Source organism: Hemiscyllium ocellatum, chromosome 31, assembly GCF_020745735.1.
Source record: "Hemiscyllium ocellatum isolate sHemOce1 chromosome 31, sHemOce1.pat.X.cur, whole genome shotgun sequence".
Taxonomy (NCBI): Eukaryota; Metazoa; Chordata; class Chondrichthyes; order Orectolobiformes; family Hemiscylliidae; genus Hemiscyllium; species Hemiscyllium ocellatum.
The window spans coordinates 2,472,996-2,492,362 of NC_083431.1; the positions used below are offsets into that span (position 1 = coordinate 2,472,996).

General features: G+C 42.2%; 1 protein-coding gene across 1 annotated transcript in view; it reads right to left on the bottom strand.

Moving 5' to 3' along the window:
• smg6 (SMG6 nonsense mediated mRNA decay factor) overlaps positions 1–19,367 on the bottom strand; it is a 412,281-nt gene that overhangs the window by 366,555 nt on the left and 26,359 nt on the right. Inside the window, exons 7-8 of the mRNA XM_060848421.1 lie at positions 17,435–17,545; positions 4,521–4,742 (exon numbers count right to left, since the gene is read on the bottom strand). Of these exons, the coding sequence (XP_060704404.1) occupies positions 4,521–4,742; positions 17,435–17,545 (333 nt within the window). The remainder of the gene's footprint in view (positions 1–4,520; positions 4,743–17,434; positions 17,546–19,367) is intronic.

Genomic DNA, 19,367 nt, shown 5'->3' on the forward strand with positions numbered 1-19,367 from the left:
CCCAAACAATCAAGAATCTATGTATCTCAGCCTTAAATATACACAAGGGCTCTGCTCCCCACAGCTCTGTGCAGCAAGGAGTTCCAAAGACACACAACCCTCAAAGAAGACATTCCTCCCAATCTCAGTCTTAAACTGGCATCCCTTTAATCTGGGACAACACCCTCTGGTCCTCGACTCTCCCACAAGGAGAAACATACTCTCAGTATTTAGCCTGTCAAGTCCTTTAAGAATTCTAAACATTTCAATGAGATCACCTCATTCTTCTGAACTCTACTACATCGAAATGTAAGAACAAAAAAAGCCAGTAACAGACAGGATTTTTAATGATCCAAATATTAACTGAAAATTTTAGTGTACAATGTATGAGGGAGCAAAATTCTTAAATTGCATCAAAGAAACCCTTTTTTAAACCAGCCAAGGGGCTATCATAAGGCCAGAAGTGGAGATGGTTGCTGACGATTGCACAACGCTCAGCAACATTTGTGTGTCCTCAGATATTGAAGCAGTCCATATTCAAATGAACAATATCCAGGTTGGGCTGACAAGTGACAAGTAACTTTCACGACACACAAATGCCCGGTAATGACCATCACCAGGAAGGAATATGTCACCCCTACGGAATTCCCCACTATCAAAATCCTGGGGGTTACCATTGACCAGAAACTGAACTGATCTCACCATATTCATACGGTGGCTACAACAGCAGGTCAATTAACTGATTTAGCTGCCTTAAAAATCTGCAGGCCCAGATAAAATGCTTTCAAGCTGTTCAGAGGAGCAAGGGGCAGCTATTAGGGGAATGACAGCAAATTTCAAATCATCTCTGGTCACAGGTGAGGTGCCATTATTAAAAAAAAGGTAATTATTGGCCAGTGTGTTAAACTTTGAAGGTGCAAAAGTTATTAGAAATAATCGAAGAACAGAATATATCTGTACTTGGAGTGTCATGGATTAATCAAGAATACTCAGCTGGAAATGTTAAAGGAAGGTCATGGTTGACAAGCTTGACCCGTTTTTTTTGAGGTTACCAAGAGTGCAAATGAGGGTCAAAATCATTTTGTATGGTCTACATGAACTTTATCACGGCTCTTAATCAGGTCCCACATGGCAGACTGATCAAGAAAGTAACAGCCTATGGAATCCAAGGCAAAGTAGCATGTTGGATCCAAAACTGGCTGACAGACAGGAAGCAGATGTTGATGGTAGGATGTTCTGAAGTCTATACCCAGTTTTGGATGCCATAAGCCATTAGCCTGGCAGTGACTATTTGACTGGCTCCTGGATAGCTTATGAGTGTGTGTGACTCTGATGAAAGCCTTCAGGCTGCTGCAAGGGGCGGATGTTGTAAAAATCATTCAAACTTGAAGGAAGTTGGTTTATTTTCTCCCATCAGCAGTGGTTTTTAACCAGTAACTAAAAGACTTTGAAGCTAGTGTACCAATTGCCTGAGCAATTCTCAATTCATCTGTGAAGAAATGAAAAAAAATCCAGAGAAGAGAGTTTGATGAACAGAAAATCACATCACGCAAAAGAATCATCTAAATGAACTCTATGGACTGGTCCACTGAATTGCTTCGCCATTATTTTTTAAACCTTTTTTCCATAAGGAATCTATCTGTCTTGTAGGAAGAGCATATATGTCAATAGTTCAGTTATTTATGTGGTTTGAATCTGCTTAGTTGTAATAAATTGTTGTTCTTATCAAGGGCAGAAACCTAGTCAGTATATTCTGTCAGCTTGGGTCTGACAGATAAAACAGCGAACTTTGATTAATTGCTTAACCACTGTGACAACTCCAAGAATAGTGGGGTTTGATTTCGAACACACTACCCAAGTGAGGTGTGACTTCAGTATCATTCACCCCTCCTCACATACTGAAGTATGTCCATGCCTATATAACTCAAGACCAGGATAACACTGTGACCATGAAACATTGATAGCCACAGTAAGCATCTCTATCATGACAGCAGTAAGAATACACTTTGCTGTGTAAAACCTACAAGATACAACACATCAGCTCACCAGCCTCACTCAGTAGCAACTCCCAAACCCATGACCTCTTCTCATGACATATCATGACACCACTATCGCCGTGTTTGCCTCCAAGTGAACCCAGCCAACTTGAAACTATATTGCCTTCATTGTCACTGGCTGAGAGACATTTGTGTTGTTCTAAACAGAATATACCATTTAAATGACATTTTCTAATGGTACTGGTGTGAACTGAACCTTTTATATTATTAATTAAAATAGATAATTGAATAACTGAAGGCAAAGTACAACATTCTGTTGATCAGGCTTGAAATAAAAATTTCTCATATGTTTTTGATTTATTGTGAGAAGCAGGTACGTCAGCCTTAAGTGCAGGAAATAAAATAAAAATTTACATGGACAAAACGTTTCAATATGTAGCAAGCCTACTGGTGCCAGACATGGACTCTGCTTTTATTAAGATTTGGTTTTAATATTTAGCTTCATTTGAAGTTTGCTGCTCTTTCATCAGAGCGGTGGGAAAGGTGGAAATTCTTCAGCAGAGGGGAAGCAAACAGTATTGAATGACTGCTGTTACATGCATGACGCAATCAGAACAATCGTTTTTAATCAAGAGTCAATTATATAATTTGTACATGGTTACAGCTATAGCTGTTGCACACCTTATCAAGATGGTGGGAAATAACACCATAAGAACATAAAGTATAGGAGCACAATTAGGTCATTTGGCCAATCAGTGATCTGGATCAGATGGGCCAATGAGCCAAAGAGTGGCAGATGGAGTTTAATTTCGATAAATGCGAGGTGCTGCACTTTGGAAAGGCAAATCAGGGCAGGAATTATACACTTAATGGAAAGGTCCTGAGGAGCGTTGCTGAACAAAGAGACCTTGGAGTGCAGGTTCATAGCTCCTTGAAAGTGGAAAGCACGAAGATAGGAGAGTGAAGGTGACATTCACTGTGCTTGCCTTTATTGGTCAGGGTATTGAGTACAGGAGTTGGGAGGTCATGTTGCGGCTGGACAGGACATTGGTTAGGCCGCTGTTGGAATATTGCATGGAATTCTGGTCTCCTTCCTTTCGAAAGAACATTGTGAAATTTGAAAGTGTTCAGAAAAGATTTACAAGGATTTTGCCAGGGGTTGGAGGGTTTGAGCTATCGGGAGAGGCTGAATAGGCTAGGGCTGTTTTCCCTGGAGATCAGAGGCTAAGGGTTGACCTAGTAGAGGTTTACAAAATCATAAGAGGCATGGATAGGATAAATAGACAAGGTCTTTTCCCTGGGTTGCGGGATTCCAGATCTAGAGGTCATAGCTTGAGAGTGAGAGGGGAATGATTTAAAAGGAACCTAAGGGGCAACATTTTTACGCTCCCCTGAGCAAATTGTGAAGGCTGATACAATTACAGCAGTTAAAAAGCACCTGGATGGGCAGATGAATAGGAAAGGTTTAGAGGGTTATGTGGCAGGTGCTGGCAAATAGGACTAGTTTAATTTAGGATATCTGGTCAGCATGGACGAGTTGGAGCATAGGGTCTGTTTCCGTGCCATATGTCACTATGGCTCGAGAAGTCTGCTCTACCATTCAATCCTGGTTGATTGAGTTGTCAACCCCATTGTCCTGCCTTTTCCCCTTGATTCCCTTACTAAAAATACCTGTCTTAAAAAGACTTTGCCTCCACAGCCCTCTGCAGCAATGAGTTCCACAGATTCACCACCCTCAGAGAAGAAATTCCTCCTCATCTCCGTTCTAAAGGGTCCTTCACTCTGAGGCTGTGCCCTTGGCCCTAGACTCCTAAAAGGAAGATTTACTGTGTACTGATTTCTAGAAAGAAATAAATAGATTGGGCTTTTTCTCTCTTACTTTTAGAAGAATGAGAAGTTATCTCATTAAAACATCCAAGCCTGTGAAGGGGATAGACAGGATAGATATGATAGATATGGAGAGGTTGCCTCCCATGACTGGGGAATCTACAACAAAGGGCATAATAAGACGGTGATCGTTTAAGTCAGAGGTGAGGAGGAATTTCTTAAATCAAAGCATTTCAAATCTTTGGGAATGCTCTGCCCCAGAGATAGATGCCTCTGTACATCATCCTTCAGCAAATAATCTAACCAGCTCAGCCTTAAATACATTCATTCCAAAAGTTGCAAGGTTTCCCTCTGCTCATGTTTCTTATGATATTTGCTATACAGGCCAGTCAGAAGAGGTAATGGAGCACTTTGACCTCCAAAGATCCAGTTATAACTAGGGAGGTAAAATTGGGAAGTAAAGTAAATCCAAAAAAGAATGGGCTCAAGATCTTCTGACAGTGGATCATATAGCAAGAGACCCAAAGTACACTCAACATGGAATCCAAAGGACAAATAACAATCTCAGTCTAAATCATAATTATGAAATGGTGTCTTATCCAAATCCATTTAGTTCCCTGAGCTACCATACTCTTTGGTTTGGTAGTCACTGGTTAGTTTCTAGTTAAGTACATAACGATATCCATTGCTCAGTGGTGACCACATCAATGTACTTACATCACTGGGAGAGAGATTTCCAAGATCGTCATCCTGCTCTGATATTCCATCCTCTCTGCCCGATTCACTTCCCTGAGAGGACTGAGGGTGAGTGGCATGGATCCAAACCTCCACCCGGCTGGTGTCTTCTCCAACCTGCCGGAATGTCTGCTTCTTGTCTTTGCCTCGGAGGCCTGGGCTGAGTTCAGATTCTTGCTGTCTCTTTAACTCAGCCTGCTCAGCCTGGAAAAGAAAAACAAATACCTCCTGAAGCTCCATGCTTACTCAATAGGCTGACACACATTGGTGAAATCATGAAAAATATGTAGCTTTAGAGCAACTTTCACAAATTCTGGCCAACCCAAAGTAATTCACAGACAATGAAGTTCAGTTGAAGCACGGTTGGTGAGTTATGCTTAAAAAGCAACAAATCATTCTTTTAAATCCTTTGTCGATGCAGGCACCACTAGTATTTTTGTTGCCCATCCCTGATGTTCCTTTAACTGGGTTACTTGTTGGGCCAGTTCAGAGAACAGTTAAGAGTCAGCGATATTGCTGTAGGTCTGGAGTCAACATAAACCAGACTGGGCTGGGACAGCTGGTTTCCTTCCCTAAAGGACGTTAGTGAGCCAGATGGGGTTTCACAACAATGAGAGCTGTCATGGTTGTCATCACCAAGACTAGATATGTTTTAATATTCCAGATTCATTTTCCTTGATTTTAAATTCCTCCATCTGCTAAGGTAGGATTTGAGCTGGTGCCCCAGCACGTTAGTCTGGGCTGCTAGTTCAGTAAGAATACCGCTATGTCATCATCTTGTCTGAAGTTGAGGACAGCAAGCTCCCACACACAGAAACCAAAATGCACCCAAATTACCTGTTTTTAGGTGTTCATTGAACAATGCAAGTTCCTCAGAACACATAGAACTCCCTAACCCTCTTCGAACAGCACTGAGAGATCGCCACCTGTGTGCATTGAGAAATCTACTCCATGAAGCAAAACTGAAATCTTGCAGCTGGTATTGACAAACAATAACCTATCATTCCATTGTCAGTGATTTAAAAGTTGAAGGTTAAGACATGGCAGACCGGAATGCCCATCCTGTGGCATGTGGGTAGTCAAGGACACTATTGTGACCCAGATGAGCCCATCGACCAGAAGAATCATCAGCTGCACAAAGTTTGAACTCTAGGTTTCAGAGATTTGGCAGTGCCTGGAGCCACTAAAGTGCATCCTCAGGGCAGCGCAGATAGAGAGGAGCACACCGCACATGAGAAGCAAGCTGGCAGATAGGAAATGGGTGACAGTCAGGCAGTTTAAGAGAAATACGCAGGTAGTGTGCTAATCCCCAGAGATCCTGCTCACAACCCAGTTTTCAGTTCTGGACATCAGCACTGGCATTGATCCTTGCAGCAAGTGCCAGGCTCATGGCATCATAGATGGTCTAGCTTTACAGGAAGGGATGAAGAGGAACAGAAGGGCAGTACTGAATGAGAGTTCCTTAGTTAGGGAAATAGCCATGTATTCCTGAGGCTGTCAACATGACTCTAATATGGTCTGAGGCCTCCCTGAATTTAGGGTCAGGAATGTCACAGAACAGCTGCACGACATTCTTCTGCAGAAAGGCAAATAGCCATAGATGGTGGTCCCCTCTGGTACTAACGGCATGGGTAGGAGAAGGATGTGGTCCATCTCCATTAATGACGACCGACTTGACACTGATTTTTTTTTTTACAAACCCACCGAATCCCACAGCTACCCGGATTACGCCTCTTCCCACCCTACCTCTGCAAAAATACCATCCCCTATTCCCAATTCCTCTGCCTCTGCCGTATCTGCTACCAGGAGGAGCAGTTCCACCACAAAACACACCAGATGGCCTCCTTCTTTAGAGACTGCAATTTCCCTTCCCACGTGGATAAAGATGCCCTCCAACACATCTCCGCCCTCAGACCCCACCCCACCCCTCCAACCGTAACAAGGACAGAATGTCCCTGGTGCTCACCTTCCACCCTACCAACCTTCGCATAAACCAAATCATCCGACGACATTTTCGCCACCTCCAAACGGACCCACCACCAGGGATATATTTCCCTCCGCACTCCTTTCTGCCTTCCGCAAAGACCATTCCCTCCGTGACTACCTGGTCAGGTCCACAATCCCCATCAACCCACCCTCCCGTCTTGGCACCTTCCCCTGCCACCACAGGAATTGCAAAACCTGCGCCGACACCTCCTCCCTCACCTTCATCCAAGGCCCCAAAGGAGCCTTCCACATCCATCAAAGTTTTACCTGCACATCCACCAATACCATTTATTGTATCCGCTGCTCCCGATGCAGTCTCCTCTACATTGGGGAGACTGGACGCCTCCTCGCGGAGCGCTTTAGGGAACATCTCCGGGACACCCGCACCACCCTGTGGTCCAACATTTCAACTCCCCTTCCCACTCTGACAAGGACATGTAAGTCCTAGGCCTCCTTCACCGCCACTCCCTCACCACCCAACGCCTGGAGGAAGAACGCCTCATCTTCAACCCCAGGGCATCAATGTGGACTTCACCAGTTTCCTCATTTCCCCTTCCCCCACCTCACCCCAGTTCCAAACTTCCAGCTCAACACCGTCCCCATGACCTGTCCTATCTGCCTATCTTCTTTTCCTCCTATCCACGCCACCCTCCTCTCTGACCTATTACCTTCATCCCCCCCCCATCCACCCATTGTACTCTTTGCTACCTTCCCCCACCCTCCTCCCTGACCTATCACCTCCATCCCCAACCCCACTCACCTATTGTGCTCTGTGCTACTTTCTCCCCACCCCCACCCTCTCATTTATCTCTCCACCCTTCAGGCACTCTGCCTCTATTCCTGATGAAGGGATTTTGCCCGAAACGTCGACTTTCCTGCTCCTCAGATGCTGCCCGAACTGCTGTGCTTTTCCAGCACCACTCTACTCCAGAAGGATGTGGACCTGCAATCGGATCTGTAATATGATAACCTCCAGAGTACACCAGGTGCTAAGTGCAAATACAGAAATAGGGAGAGAAGATAGATGAAGACATGCTTGAAAAGTGGTGGGCAGGGGCTGGGAGCTTCCATTCAGAGGACACTACCCCGACTCTGCCAGAGATGGCACCTGCACAAGACTGACAGGTTACATCCAAACAGACCTGGGACTTAGTTCCTTGCACGGTATGTGATAGTGTTGCTAAGGGATACTCAAACTAACTCAGTGGGTGAGAGAACCAGTACAGAATATCTGAAAGTGATGCCAGTGCACAGAATGCTGGGACACAGAAAACACCAGAATAGAGAAGAATAAATTAATCAGAGTGGAGTCAGAATAAGGAGAAAGTAATGAAATCCATATCAGGATTAAACTGCATAAACACAAATGCACAGAATACAGTTAATAAGACTGGAGAGTTACATGCCCTGATTTCGTTGTGAGATTATGATTTTGTGGTGACAAGAGACCTGGCCTAAGGGCAGGCAAACCTGAGGGTTAAATAGTCCTGGGTACAGGATGTTCAGAAACAAACACAACCAAGTGAAAAAAAGAAAGGTGGCATTTTTGGTTAAAGACAGCACTGCCGTACTGGAGAAGGACAGTGTCTCAGAGAATTCAAAGATAGATTCAAATTAGCTAGAGCTAATGAACAAGAGGATGCAATTACATTTCCTGGTGTAATCTATAGACCACCAGCTGGTGGAAAGAATATAGAAGAATAATTTGCAAATAAATGATGAAGAGGTGTAAACATCCTTGACTAGTTATCATGTGGACTTTAATTACCTGTACACTGACAGGGATACAGGCGATGTAAATGGCAGTAACATACAAGTGTTCTAGATTGTGCTCAGGAGAATTTCCTTCAACACTGTCCAGTTGAACAAGAGGGCAGACATACCTAGAGCTAGTTGTTGGGAGGGATATGGGCCACGTAAATCAACTGACAGTGGGGAAATATTTAGGGAACAGTGATCATTGTAACATAAGGTTTAGAATGAAAGTGGCAAATTACATCAGTCAATCCAGACTAAGAACAAAATGAACTGGCAGAGAATAGACCTCAATGGGATAATAACAGAGCTGAGTTGAATAAACTAGAACCAAAGGCTGGTGGGAAAAATAGTAGTTTAACAATGGGCTACTTGCAAAGAGATGATTTCAGCATAGAGAAAGAATATTCCTTCAAAAGAGAAAGGCAGGCCTGTTCCTATGCTGTTCTTTGTTCAAACAAATTCAGAGCTTCCTGAATGACTAAGGAGATAGAAACTGAAGTAAAGAAAAGGTGTGCTTATGACAGATGCGGGATAATAAATATAATTGAGAACTAAGCTGAATATAGAAAGTTCAGAAAGGAGGTGAAAAAGCACGAACAAGAAACAAAGAGAGACTATGAAAAAAGACTGGCAACTATTATAAAAGGAAATCCTAAAGTCTTCTGCAGCATAACAACTGCAAAACAGTGGTAAGAGGAGGAATACGATCAATTAGGAACCAAAAAGGAGATTGACATTTAGAGGCAAGACCAATCAGTTACATGAACATTTTGCATCTGTCTTTACCCATTCAGCAGGTATTGTTCAAGCTTTGGAGACAGGAGGAAAATTATTTAAAATTGATAAGGTGGTTGTAGCGCATAAGTTGCTGATTCTTAAAATTATTAAGGCACCAAGTTCAAGGATACTGCAGGTTGAGAGTGTGAAAACCACAGAAGCATAGTCAATTATCTTTCAGTCTTCTTTGGATTCAACAGTAGTTCTGGAGGATTGCAAAATTACAAACATTACAACCCATTTTTCAACAAGGGCATTAAAATCCACCAAACAATTACAGACCAACGAGTTTAACTTGGGGAAACTTTTTGCAACAATCATTCCAAGTAGAACAAGTTGGATTGATTCTGAAGAGTCAGCATGGATTTACCTGGGGAAAATCATGACTGATTTTTGGAGCTGTTCAAAGTTGTAAAATAGAGGGATGATGAGGAGAAGGCTGTTTCCATGGAGTACACGGATTCCCCAAAAGTGCACAACAAGATTTAGGAGGAAAGTTACAGGTCAATAAAACGGACAATAACAAAGTCAATACAAAAATTGGCTGCATGACAGGAAACCCAGAGTAATGGTCAATGAATTTTTTTCAGATTGGAAGAAGATTGCTCATTGCGTTTAACAGGAGTCAGTGATTTCACTTTTCCTGATATACATAATTGATCTCGATCTTGGTGCAGAGGACAATTTCAAAATTTGCAGATGACAGAACTTGGGAGAATTGTAAATTGCGAAAAGACTGCACAACTTCAAAAGGGCATGAGCAAGTTGATAGACTGGGCAGATAGATAGCTAATGAAGTCCATTGCTAAGACATAGGAGGTACAAAGAACATGGAGATACAGTATAAAAGATATTCTTCCAAAGTGTATACAAATGAAGGTAGGCCAATGTGCATATATCGTTAAAAGTGGCGGGAGAGGTAGAGAAAACTATTAATTAAGCATACAATAATTTACACTTCATAAACAGGGGAGCAGAGTGCAAGAGTACAGAGATTAGGATAAGTTTATGCAGGTTGAAGCTTAGCTGGAGTGTTGTGTGCAGTTCCAGGTGCCACACTGTATGAAGAATGTGAATGCTCTTGGAAGTGCAGAAGAGGTTTATGAGAATGGTTCCAGGAATGAGACACTTCAAGTACGAGCAGAGAATTGGAGAAGTTGAGATTTTCTTCCCTTGGATATAAGGCTGAGAGGAAACTGGATAGAAGCTTTCAAAATCATGTGGGATCTGGAGAGTGTACAGAGGGAGAAACTGTTCCCATTCAGAAAACAATCAAAAACGAGTGTTTTACAACAAGCAAATGTGAATTCAGAAAGAGAGCTTTTTCACACAATGAATGAATAGTCTGGATCTGACATGCACTGCCTACTGGGATGTTCAATTGAGACATTTAAAAGAGGGCATTGGTTGATTACTTAAACAGCTACGATGTGTAAGGAGAAAAGTAAGGATACTGATATGAAATTAAATAGTCAAGTGGCCGACACGATGGACAGAATGGTCTCCCTCTGCACTGTTACAATTCTAAGAAAGGGAAGTAATTTCAATTACAAAACTAGGCTCGGCCTCCCTGTTTTGAAGAACTGAAGAGACGGTTTGACCCATTTATTATCCTTAACAGGGAGTGAGGTGGATGCCCTTGAAAATGTTATTATATAGACAAGCAACATCATAACCAACAAAATGGGATATTCCCTGTAAACAGTGAGTGTTGCTTTATCCCACAGATGTTTTGAATTCAGAATTAGGGATGGCTTGTTGCAGTTTTACACAGCCTTGGTGAGACTACACGCGGAGTTGTGCACACAGCTTTGGTCTCTACACCTCCTACAGAGGGTGCAGCAAAGGTTCTCTAGGCTGATACTGGGGTGGCAGCACTGGCCAATGAGGAGAGATTGGTTTGACTGGCCTGTATTCACTAGAGCTTAGAAGGATGATAGAGGATCTGATTGCAATATTACATTTTTAACAGGGCTGGACAGCCCTGTCCTCTATCCACATCCCACTGCTTTCTGAGAAAGAGAGAATTCTGAATGCAGGGAGAATGTTTTCTCCAAACTGTGGAGTCCAGAAGCAGGAGCCACTGACTTAGGGTACAGGTTAGGCCCTGTTGGACTAAAAGGAGGAGGAAGATTTCTTCACTCAAAGGGTAGTGAACTTATGGTATTCACTACCACAGAATGATGTGGAGGTCAAGTCATTGTGTATATGCAAGAAAGAGATAGCTAATTTTAGATTTTAAAGGCATCAAAGGGTATGGGAAGAAAGTAGGCATATGGCATTGAGAAAGTGGATTATTACTGAATAGTGGAGCAGGTTTGAAGGGCCGAATGGCCTACACCCTTGTTCATGTGTGAGATGGCGGGAAGATATGTCCAGAATTCAACCAGATTTCTCTGTGCGCGAGAGGTGCATTTCTGTAATGTCTAAGTGAAAGTATAGGTAGTTCCCCAAAATGCCATTGTTGCGTTCCAGAAAACCTCGCTTACTAGACATAATGAGGCCAATGAGAAAAGTGAAGTTGGGGCAGACCACCAAAAGCCTAACACAAAGTATAGCACAACCTGAATGAAGATTCAAATCATATTTATTAACAAATTTAACACATGTAAAAATGTAAGGAAGCAGCTCTCAATACAGTACCTTTCACAGAAGTTGCTCTGTTCAGCAGCTGACACTGGCATATGCACAGCTCGGCACTGACATCAGCAGAGCAGCACGAAGACTGCAACTGATATTGTACATGCATGGAATGGTGCGGACACCAGCACATGTGCAGAACGAAGCGCACAAAGCGATCCCCGCTGGAATCGTGCTATTGCAAACGGAGGTAAGAGCTCTCCAAAATAAGATGCCCTAATTTTTTAGCGACGTTATAGCCAAGTCACAGTGCCGAAACGTGCATTATCCCAGAGCCACCTGGAGTGAGTGTTACTATTGCATTGTCAATCATCAGCCATCCAGCCAACTAAGCTAACAGACCCCTACTCATTGAAACCCCTACTCATTGAAGCTGTGATTCCTTAAAGCTCACAGTTTGTGTCAGTGTTTTGAATGCCAGCTTAGTATCCTTCTCAACAGAAGACTTTAAAATTAATTCAGAATGAAAACACCAACCTCTCTGCTATGAAATATCATAGAAACATAAAACTAACTGCACACTCCCCCACAGTTTCTCAATTGCCATGGGGATGAAAAGTTACCTAATTCTGTCCTAAAAATACTTAAACATTCTGTGTCACTGCTCTTTGAGGAAGAGAATCCCAAAGACTACCAACCCTCAGAATTCTTTTTCCCTCAGCTGTCTCTAGATTTTTAAATTATCACCCCGTTCCCTCTACCACAGTCTAGTGGAAGTATGTTGAAGATACTACCTGTGAAACCTTGGTCAAACAGCAAGAACCTACTCTTTGAATCTGGAAGTGTACAGCTAACAGGAGCATAGCGTGCTCTGCCTGCTTAAACACAATGTACAGGACCAAGATAACATACTCTAACCCTAAAGACAAAGCCCATGATCAATGGGTATACACAGCAGACATGCGAACTGAGGGACAGCAGCTAAGAAGATGACAGCACAAAGAGAAACTTCTCATTAGCAGTTGAAATAGCTAACCCTGTTTCTACACCAAAGAGACCATACCACCTTGGAAACTAATGAGACAGGAAATTAATCAGGAAGTGGAATTCACTGAATCCTTTAACATATCTGTGGCAATGAAGTTTGATAAATGATGAATAAAATAAATTTTAGATTTTAGCTATGATGGTAACAAGGAGAATATGTTCTCAGCATGTGATCCTAGACATGATCGGGAGTAAGGGAGAGGGACTAGACAGACAAGATGGCTAACTACAACGTTGGCTCTGGATTCTGTTTGTCTAAGGTAAAGAAAAATATCCTGGACCAAAAGCAATAATTTTGTTCCCAGCCACACTGCCAGTAGTGCTCAGAACAGAAGAATAGATCATTAACATAAAGTGAGACACAACAGCTCCCTCAGAGGGAATCTCTCAGACATTTGGACTGTGCTGGGGAGAAAGGAAAGACAGGAGTGCCAGTAAGAAGCAAGAGCTCCATCTCACTGCGAATCACATATCACCATTTAGTTTGGGATGGAGGGGGAAAGCAGATTGAAGACATCCAACACAGATCCTACTGAGCTCAATTAACTCCTTCTGACGACTAAACAAGTGCAAACTTCAAAAACAAATAGAATCAACTTCCATTAAATGAGAAGCAAAGGCTGCTGTATAAGAACATGTCCACAAAAAAGCTGCTATATCAAGTTAAACTGGTGGTTAGATTGCTATTTTCTGCAGTGACCATTTATACACTCACACACAAACTAGTGTTTATGGCACTCTGATGCACCAAGAAAATTTTCGAAAGGATTATTTCAATCTCAAGAAGTGGATGTCAGACGGCCCTGGGCCTTTTGGAATTAACTGCTGATTTTTTTTTGCTGAAGTGGCTATTTGAAGATCTTTAGTGCATACTGCGCAATAAAATACTAACACGTTGCATGTCAAAGTTATCAGTGAATTTAGGTGGTCAGTGAGCCAAACTCTGGTTCCTGACTGTTCTGTGGTTAAGGCTCAAAGTGGGAGACAATCTTCTTCAATAAACATAATGCAGCTTCTCACATTTTCAAAATCAGTCCGCTTGAAAACCTCAAATTTTCCGAATACCATTTTCTCATACCTCAGTCAGACATTCTTAATAAAGAGAAAGCGGAGGACGTTACTGGGTGACAGACACTTCGAACTGTACTTAGCTAAACATTTCCATGATCTAGAGGCTGTGTGTAAAACTAGAATTATGATCAAATAACCATACAGTCAGAGATAAAGTAACAGAGTTGATATTAATGTTTTAATTGCCAGGAAGAAAGGACACAAATCCGATCTGTGAAGTCACACTGGCAGATGACAGATTTCCCAACTTCACTCACGGAAAAAAAAATTATAAAGGGTGATTCCACACCAAATTAGAGAAACATTTCTTGCAGGAGAAAGTGAGGACTGCAGATGCTGGAGATGAGAGCTGAAAATGTGTTGCTGGAAAAGCGCAGCAGGTCAGGCAGCATCCAAAGAGCAGGAGAATCGACGTTTCGGGCATGAGCCTGAAGAAGGGCTCATGCCCGAAACGTCGATTCTCCTGCTTTTTGGATGCTGCCTGACCTGCTGCGCTTTTCCAACAACACATTTTCAGCAAACATTTCTTGCAGACCAGCAAGGACAACAACAGGTTATCCAGACCTTGCATCAAATCAGACTGTAGCTGACCCATTTTCATCAATCCACCTGCATTCTCTCCTTTATCACCTTGCCTAGAAAAAGTCTGTCAATCTTCATTTCAAATTCTAAACTAGGCCAACATCCACACCTTTGGCTGGGAGAGAGATCCCCATTTGAACCACCCTCTGCATGAAGAGAGTTTTCTAACTTTTTTTCTTGGACAACCTGGCAAAATTTAAACTTCTCTCCCCCCTTTTCACAGACTCCACTACAAACAGAGGTTTCTCTCTATTCTATCAGTGACTTTTGAAAGCCTTAAAACATGAAGCAAATCACTGTTTATCCTTCTCCATCCCAGAAAATACAAGCTTAGATTTATGCAATGTCTCTTCTTAATGTAACATCTGGAATCTAGTAATATTATGATAGATTCAGTGCTGTGAAGGTTTAACATAGAATTTTCACAACTGGAAGTGGGCATTGGTAGGATAAAGCTACAGTCTGAAAACTCTATGAATCTTATGGCAATCTTCGTTCAGTTAAACAAACTCTCATGACTGATTGGCAAAAAAAAAAATGCTGTTTTAACTCCAACAGACACATTGATTCTCTTGCATCTAACCTGTGCTCTGTGTCCCCTGAGAGTATTTGATTGGGAAGGTGTGGAGGATGCTTTAATCTGTATCTAACCAGTACATGTCCCAGGAGTGTCTGATGGGAAGTGCAAAGGGAGCTTCACCCTATATCTATCTCTTTATATGTGCATTTATGCTATCTACAGCATCTAGCTGCCTTCTTGATCCACTGCAGTCCTCAGGATGTCTTGCAGAGACGATGCTCCAGGACTTTGGACCAGCAACAATGAAGGAAGTATTATATTACCAACTCAGGATGCTGAGTGGCTTTGTGATCTTTCTATGTATCTGCTATCCTTGCCCTTCTAGGTGGTAGAGACTGTGGATTTGGAAGGTGCTGTCAGAGGTGCCTTGGTGTGTTATTGTAATGTGGTCTGTAGATGGTACACTCCACTACCATTATGCATCATTGGTGAATGGAGTTATGGTGAAGGTAGTGAATGGTTGCTAAAGTACATTTGTTCTGGATGTTGTCAGATCTGCATTCATTCAGGAAAGTGTGGAAAATTCCAGCACACTCCTGACTTGTGTCTTGTAGATGCTGGACAGGCTTTGAGGTATAAGGTGGCGAGTTATTCATCTCAGGATTCCCAGCCTCTGATCTGTTCTTGTGACCATAGTATTTGGAGTGATGGGTGGATATTTTGTTGTTGGAGATTGTCATTGCCTGGCATTTGTGAAATGTGAATGTTACTTTCCTCTCATCGGCTCAAACCTGGAGACTGTCTGGTCTTGCTGTGTTTGAACATGGATTGCTTCAATATCCGAAGAATCGTGAATGGTGCTGAAAAATTGCATGATCAGCAGGAAATATTCCCAAATCTGACCTCATGGAGAAGGAAACTCATTGATGAATCAACTGAAGATGATAGGGCCTAGGACACTACCTTGAGGAACTGCTGTAGAGATGTCCTGGAGTTGAAATGATTGACCTCTTACGAACACAACCACCTTCCTTTGTGCCAGGTATGTCTCCAGCCCAGCAATGTTTTCCTGATTCACAATGACTCCAGTTCTGCCATAGCCCATTGATGCCACACTCTATTAAATGGAGCCTTGGGGAGTCATTTTCACCCCAGCTGTGCAATTCAACTCTGCTGTCCATGTTTGAATAATGGCTGTAATGAAGTTAGGAGCTCAGTGACTTTGGCAGAACCCAAACCAATCCTCATTTAGCAGGTTATTCCTTTGCAAGCAAAAAGTGAGGTCTGCAGATGCTGGAGATCAGAGCTGAAAATGTGTTGCTGGTTAAAGCACAGCATGTTAGGCAGCATCCAAGGAACAGGAAATTCGATGTTTCGGGCCAGAGCCTGATGAAGGGCTCTGGCCCGAAACGTCGAATTTCCTGTTCCTTGGATTACTCCTTTGCAAGAGTCACTTGACAGCACTGTCAACAACGCCATCTTGGCTGATGGAGAACAGACTGCTACATTGTCATTGGCCAGGTTAGTACAGTCCTGCTTCTTTGTATACAGCATATACCTGAGCAATTTTCCACATTGTCGGGTTGTTACCAGTCTTGTAGCTATACTGGATCAGTTTGCCTAGGGTTAGTTCTGGAACATAGTTCTTTAGTCTTACTGCTATGATACTGTCAGGAATTTGATGGGGACAGTTTAGAGGGAGCTGTAGCTCGTGTTTAACCACATGACACCCCTGTCCTAAGAGTATTTGATGGGGACAGTGTAGAGGGCGCTTTACTGTCTCTAACTGTGCCGTACATGTCCTGGGAGTGTTTGATGGAAGTTGGTTGGTGGGTATGACTTTATTGGAAAGGTCTGTGATTTATTTTTCCATTCCATAAAATATTCTCATTCATTGTTTATGTAAGTAAATCCTGCAAATATTGCAGCATATAAGGAACTCATGTATACAGTGCGATAGCTGCAAAGGGTGATCAACACAATTATACAGGCCATTCAGCCCACTAGTGTTTGTGTTAGACATGAGATTCTTCACAGACCCCTTGAAGTAACTGTGAAAGTGCAAATGGTCCCAGCAGGGATTGAATATTCAGCTGTGTATTCAGCAGGGCTCTGCATTTTATCCTTTTGATATGATTAAGTTTAAAAAGTTTTCATGAAATTACATTTCTTAAAAATATGCACCATATCCCTGTGTAATCCTGAGATGTGACCTGCAGTGAGTGCTGCCTTTTAAACCTCTCCAATGCATTTGAGAACAGTTTATTCTGTTTATTTTCTGAGAGAGGAGTGAGGCTTTGATCCCAGTTTGTTCATTTGCCAAACTTGCCATCACAGTCGTGCAGAAGGCATGAATGGTCATTTTCACACGGCCCATCCGACTTGTTTTTCTGATCTCGACAAGTCACAGAGATCTCACAGAGCTTTCCAGTCCTGCCACCAAGGTCTGTTTATGACTAAGTAAACATTAGCGAAAGCCAAGCTCATCCACTTGCTCTTTCCCTCCTCCCTCCCACGCAGCATATAATAAAAAAAATACTGCCAGCTTGCTCCCTGCACTGAGTAACAGACTGACCTTTCTCTTGGTTTCTTCGAAGAGGCTCATCAGACTCTCCCGAGCTGTAAGAATTGGATTGCTGGCAGCAAGACTCCGCATGTAATAGTAGACAGCATCCAGCTTCCGCCTCTGTTTAAAAAAAATCAAAAAAGGAGCAAAGATGAAACCAGTTTAAAACATAGACACAGCTCAGCTGAACTCAATTACTGAGCATTCCCACAATTACTTTATTTTCACTGAAATCTATTAGTCATAAATTATGCAAGTTCATAAAAACCACTGGACATTTTACCCCTGGCTGGCTTACTCCTGAGAACTAAAGCTCAGAGTTATCAGACCCAACACAAATACAATAAAGCAGCCCTCCTGACACCTCACCTCCCCAAAATGGCCCCTAGCTATTTTGTGAGGTGTATTTAAACGTTCAGCTTTAGAAAGCACTGATCAGCATCACAAGTATGGAAAACAATCCTGACAACAGCTATTGGCTAGCTACAAGTACAAAAACCAAGCTAAGACTTGACATGCCATGGATCACAGCAATAGTACACATCACCCTCAAAACATCCACTCCATAGAACTTCACACGCCTCATGTAAGGTGAAAACATTGAGCCTCAACACCAAAGACTTCACTATTCTCACAAATGCACAAAAAACCTTTTAGATTTCATGCAAGATCATGACACTAACTCAACATCAATCACACGCTTATGATTTTTAATGTCAGGAGATCAAATTCCTTATCCTATTTTAAATGTGAAATCTAATAAACTAGTGGGTTCAATAATTTTTCATCAACGCTTCAAAAACATCCTGCATTACATATCTCATGAACCACTGACATCTAGTGGCACAAAGAACTAGCACATTCCAAACTTTGATAGTTTATTTTGAGGCATTACGCTAAAGACCAAATCTCCAAAGCAACAGTTTGGGTTCTGATTAACTTGAAGCTCTTGTTACAGACTTCATCTATCCCTTAATAACATCATTGGAGCGCTTCATATCCAAAGAGATGCAGTGACTCTCTAAGACCATAAGAAACAGGAACATGAGGAGGCCATGCAGCCCCTCAAGTCTACTCTGCCATTCAATGGCTCACAGCTGATCCAAAATTCCTCACATCCATTGTCCTGCTCTTTCCCCGTAACCCTTATTTCCTGAGTGATCAAGAATCACTCTATCTCAGCGTTATATATACACAAGGACTCAGCATCCACAGCACTCTGTGGCAAAGAGTTTCAAAGACTGACAACCCACAGAGAAGAAATTCCTCCTCATCCCAGTTTTAAACTGGTGCCCGTTTATTCTGAAGCTCTACCCAAAGGAAGCATCACTGCCATTTTACACAGCATGACTGAACAAATGGGAGTGGTAGAAAGACCAATTAATGGTTTAGGGAAATGTCAGTTTAGAATGGAATGTTTGCCGGGACACCAGAAAAACTCGCTGCTCTTTTCACAAGAACAAACACATGTTTTTGCCAAAACAAGTAATTTATTAGCATTCTGTGATTCTAGATCAGGACAGATCTCACTTAGTCACTGGAGCTGGTACTGGGAGACTGCTAGATTCTCATCACATGGAAGGTCATCATCCTGGAATTAATCAGAAGGATATTAATTCTGCTCTTAATCATTCAAATCAATGACTAAAAGATTAATCAGCTGAAATGAATTAGAACATGACAGGAAGCTAGCTAGAAATGCAAAAACAGGGATAGCAAATGTTTCTGCAGTTATTTTAACAGGAAAGAGTGAGTGATGTGAGCATTAGACCTCTAGAGAGTGAAACTGTAGAGTTTGTAGTAGATAATAAGGAAATGGTCAACGAACAAATATTTTGCTTCTGCCTTTACAAAGAAAATGTAGCTAATGAGGTGGTGGAGATAGTATCTGTTAGATTATGGAAAAGATCCATCAGATTAAGTAGCAGCAAACATATCCCCT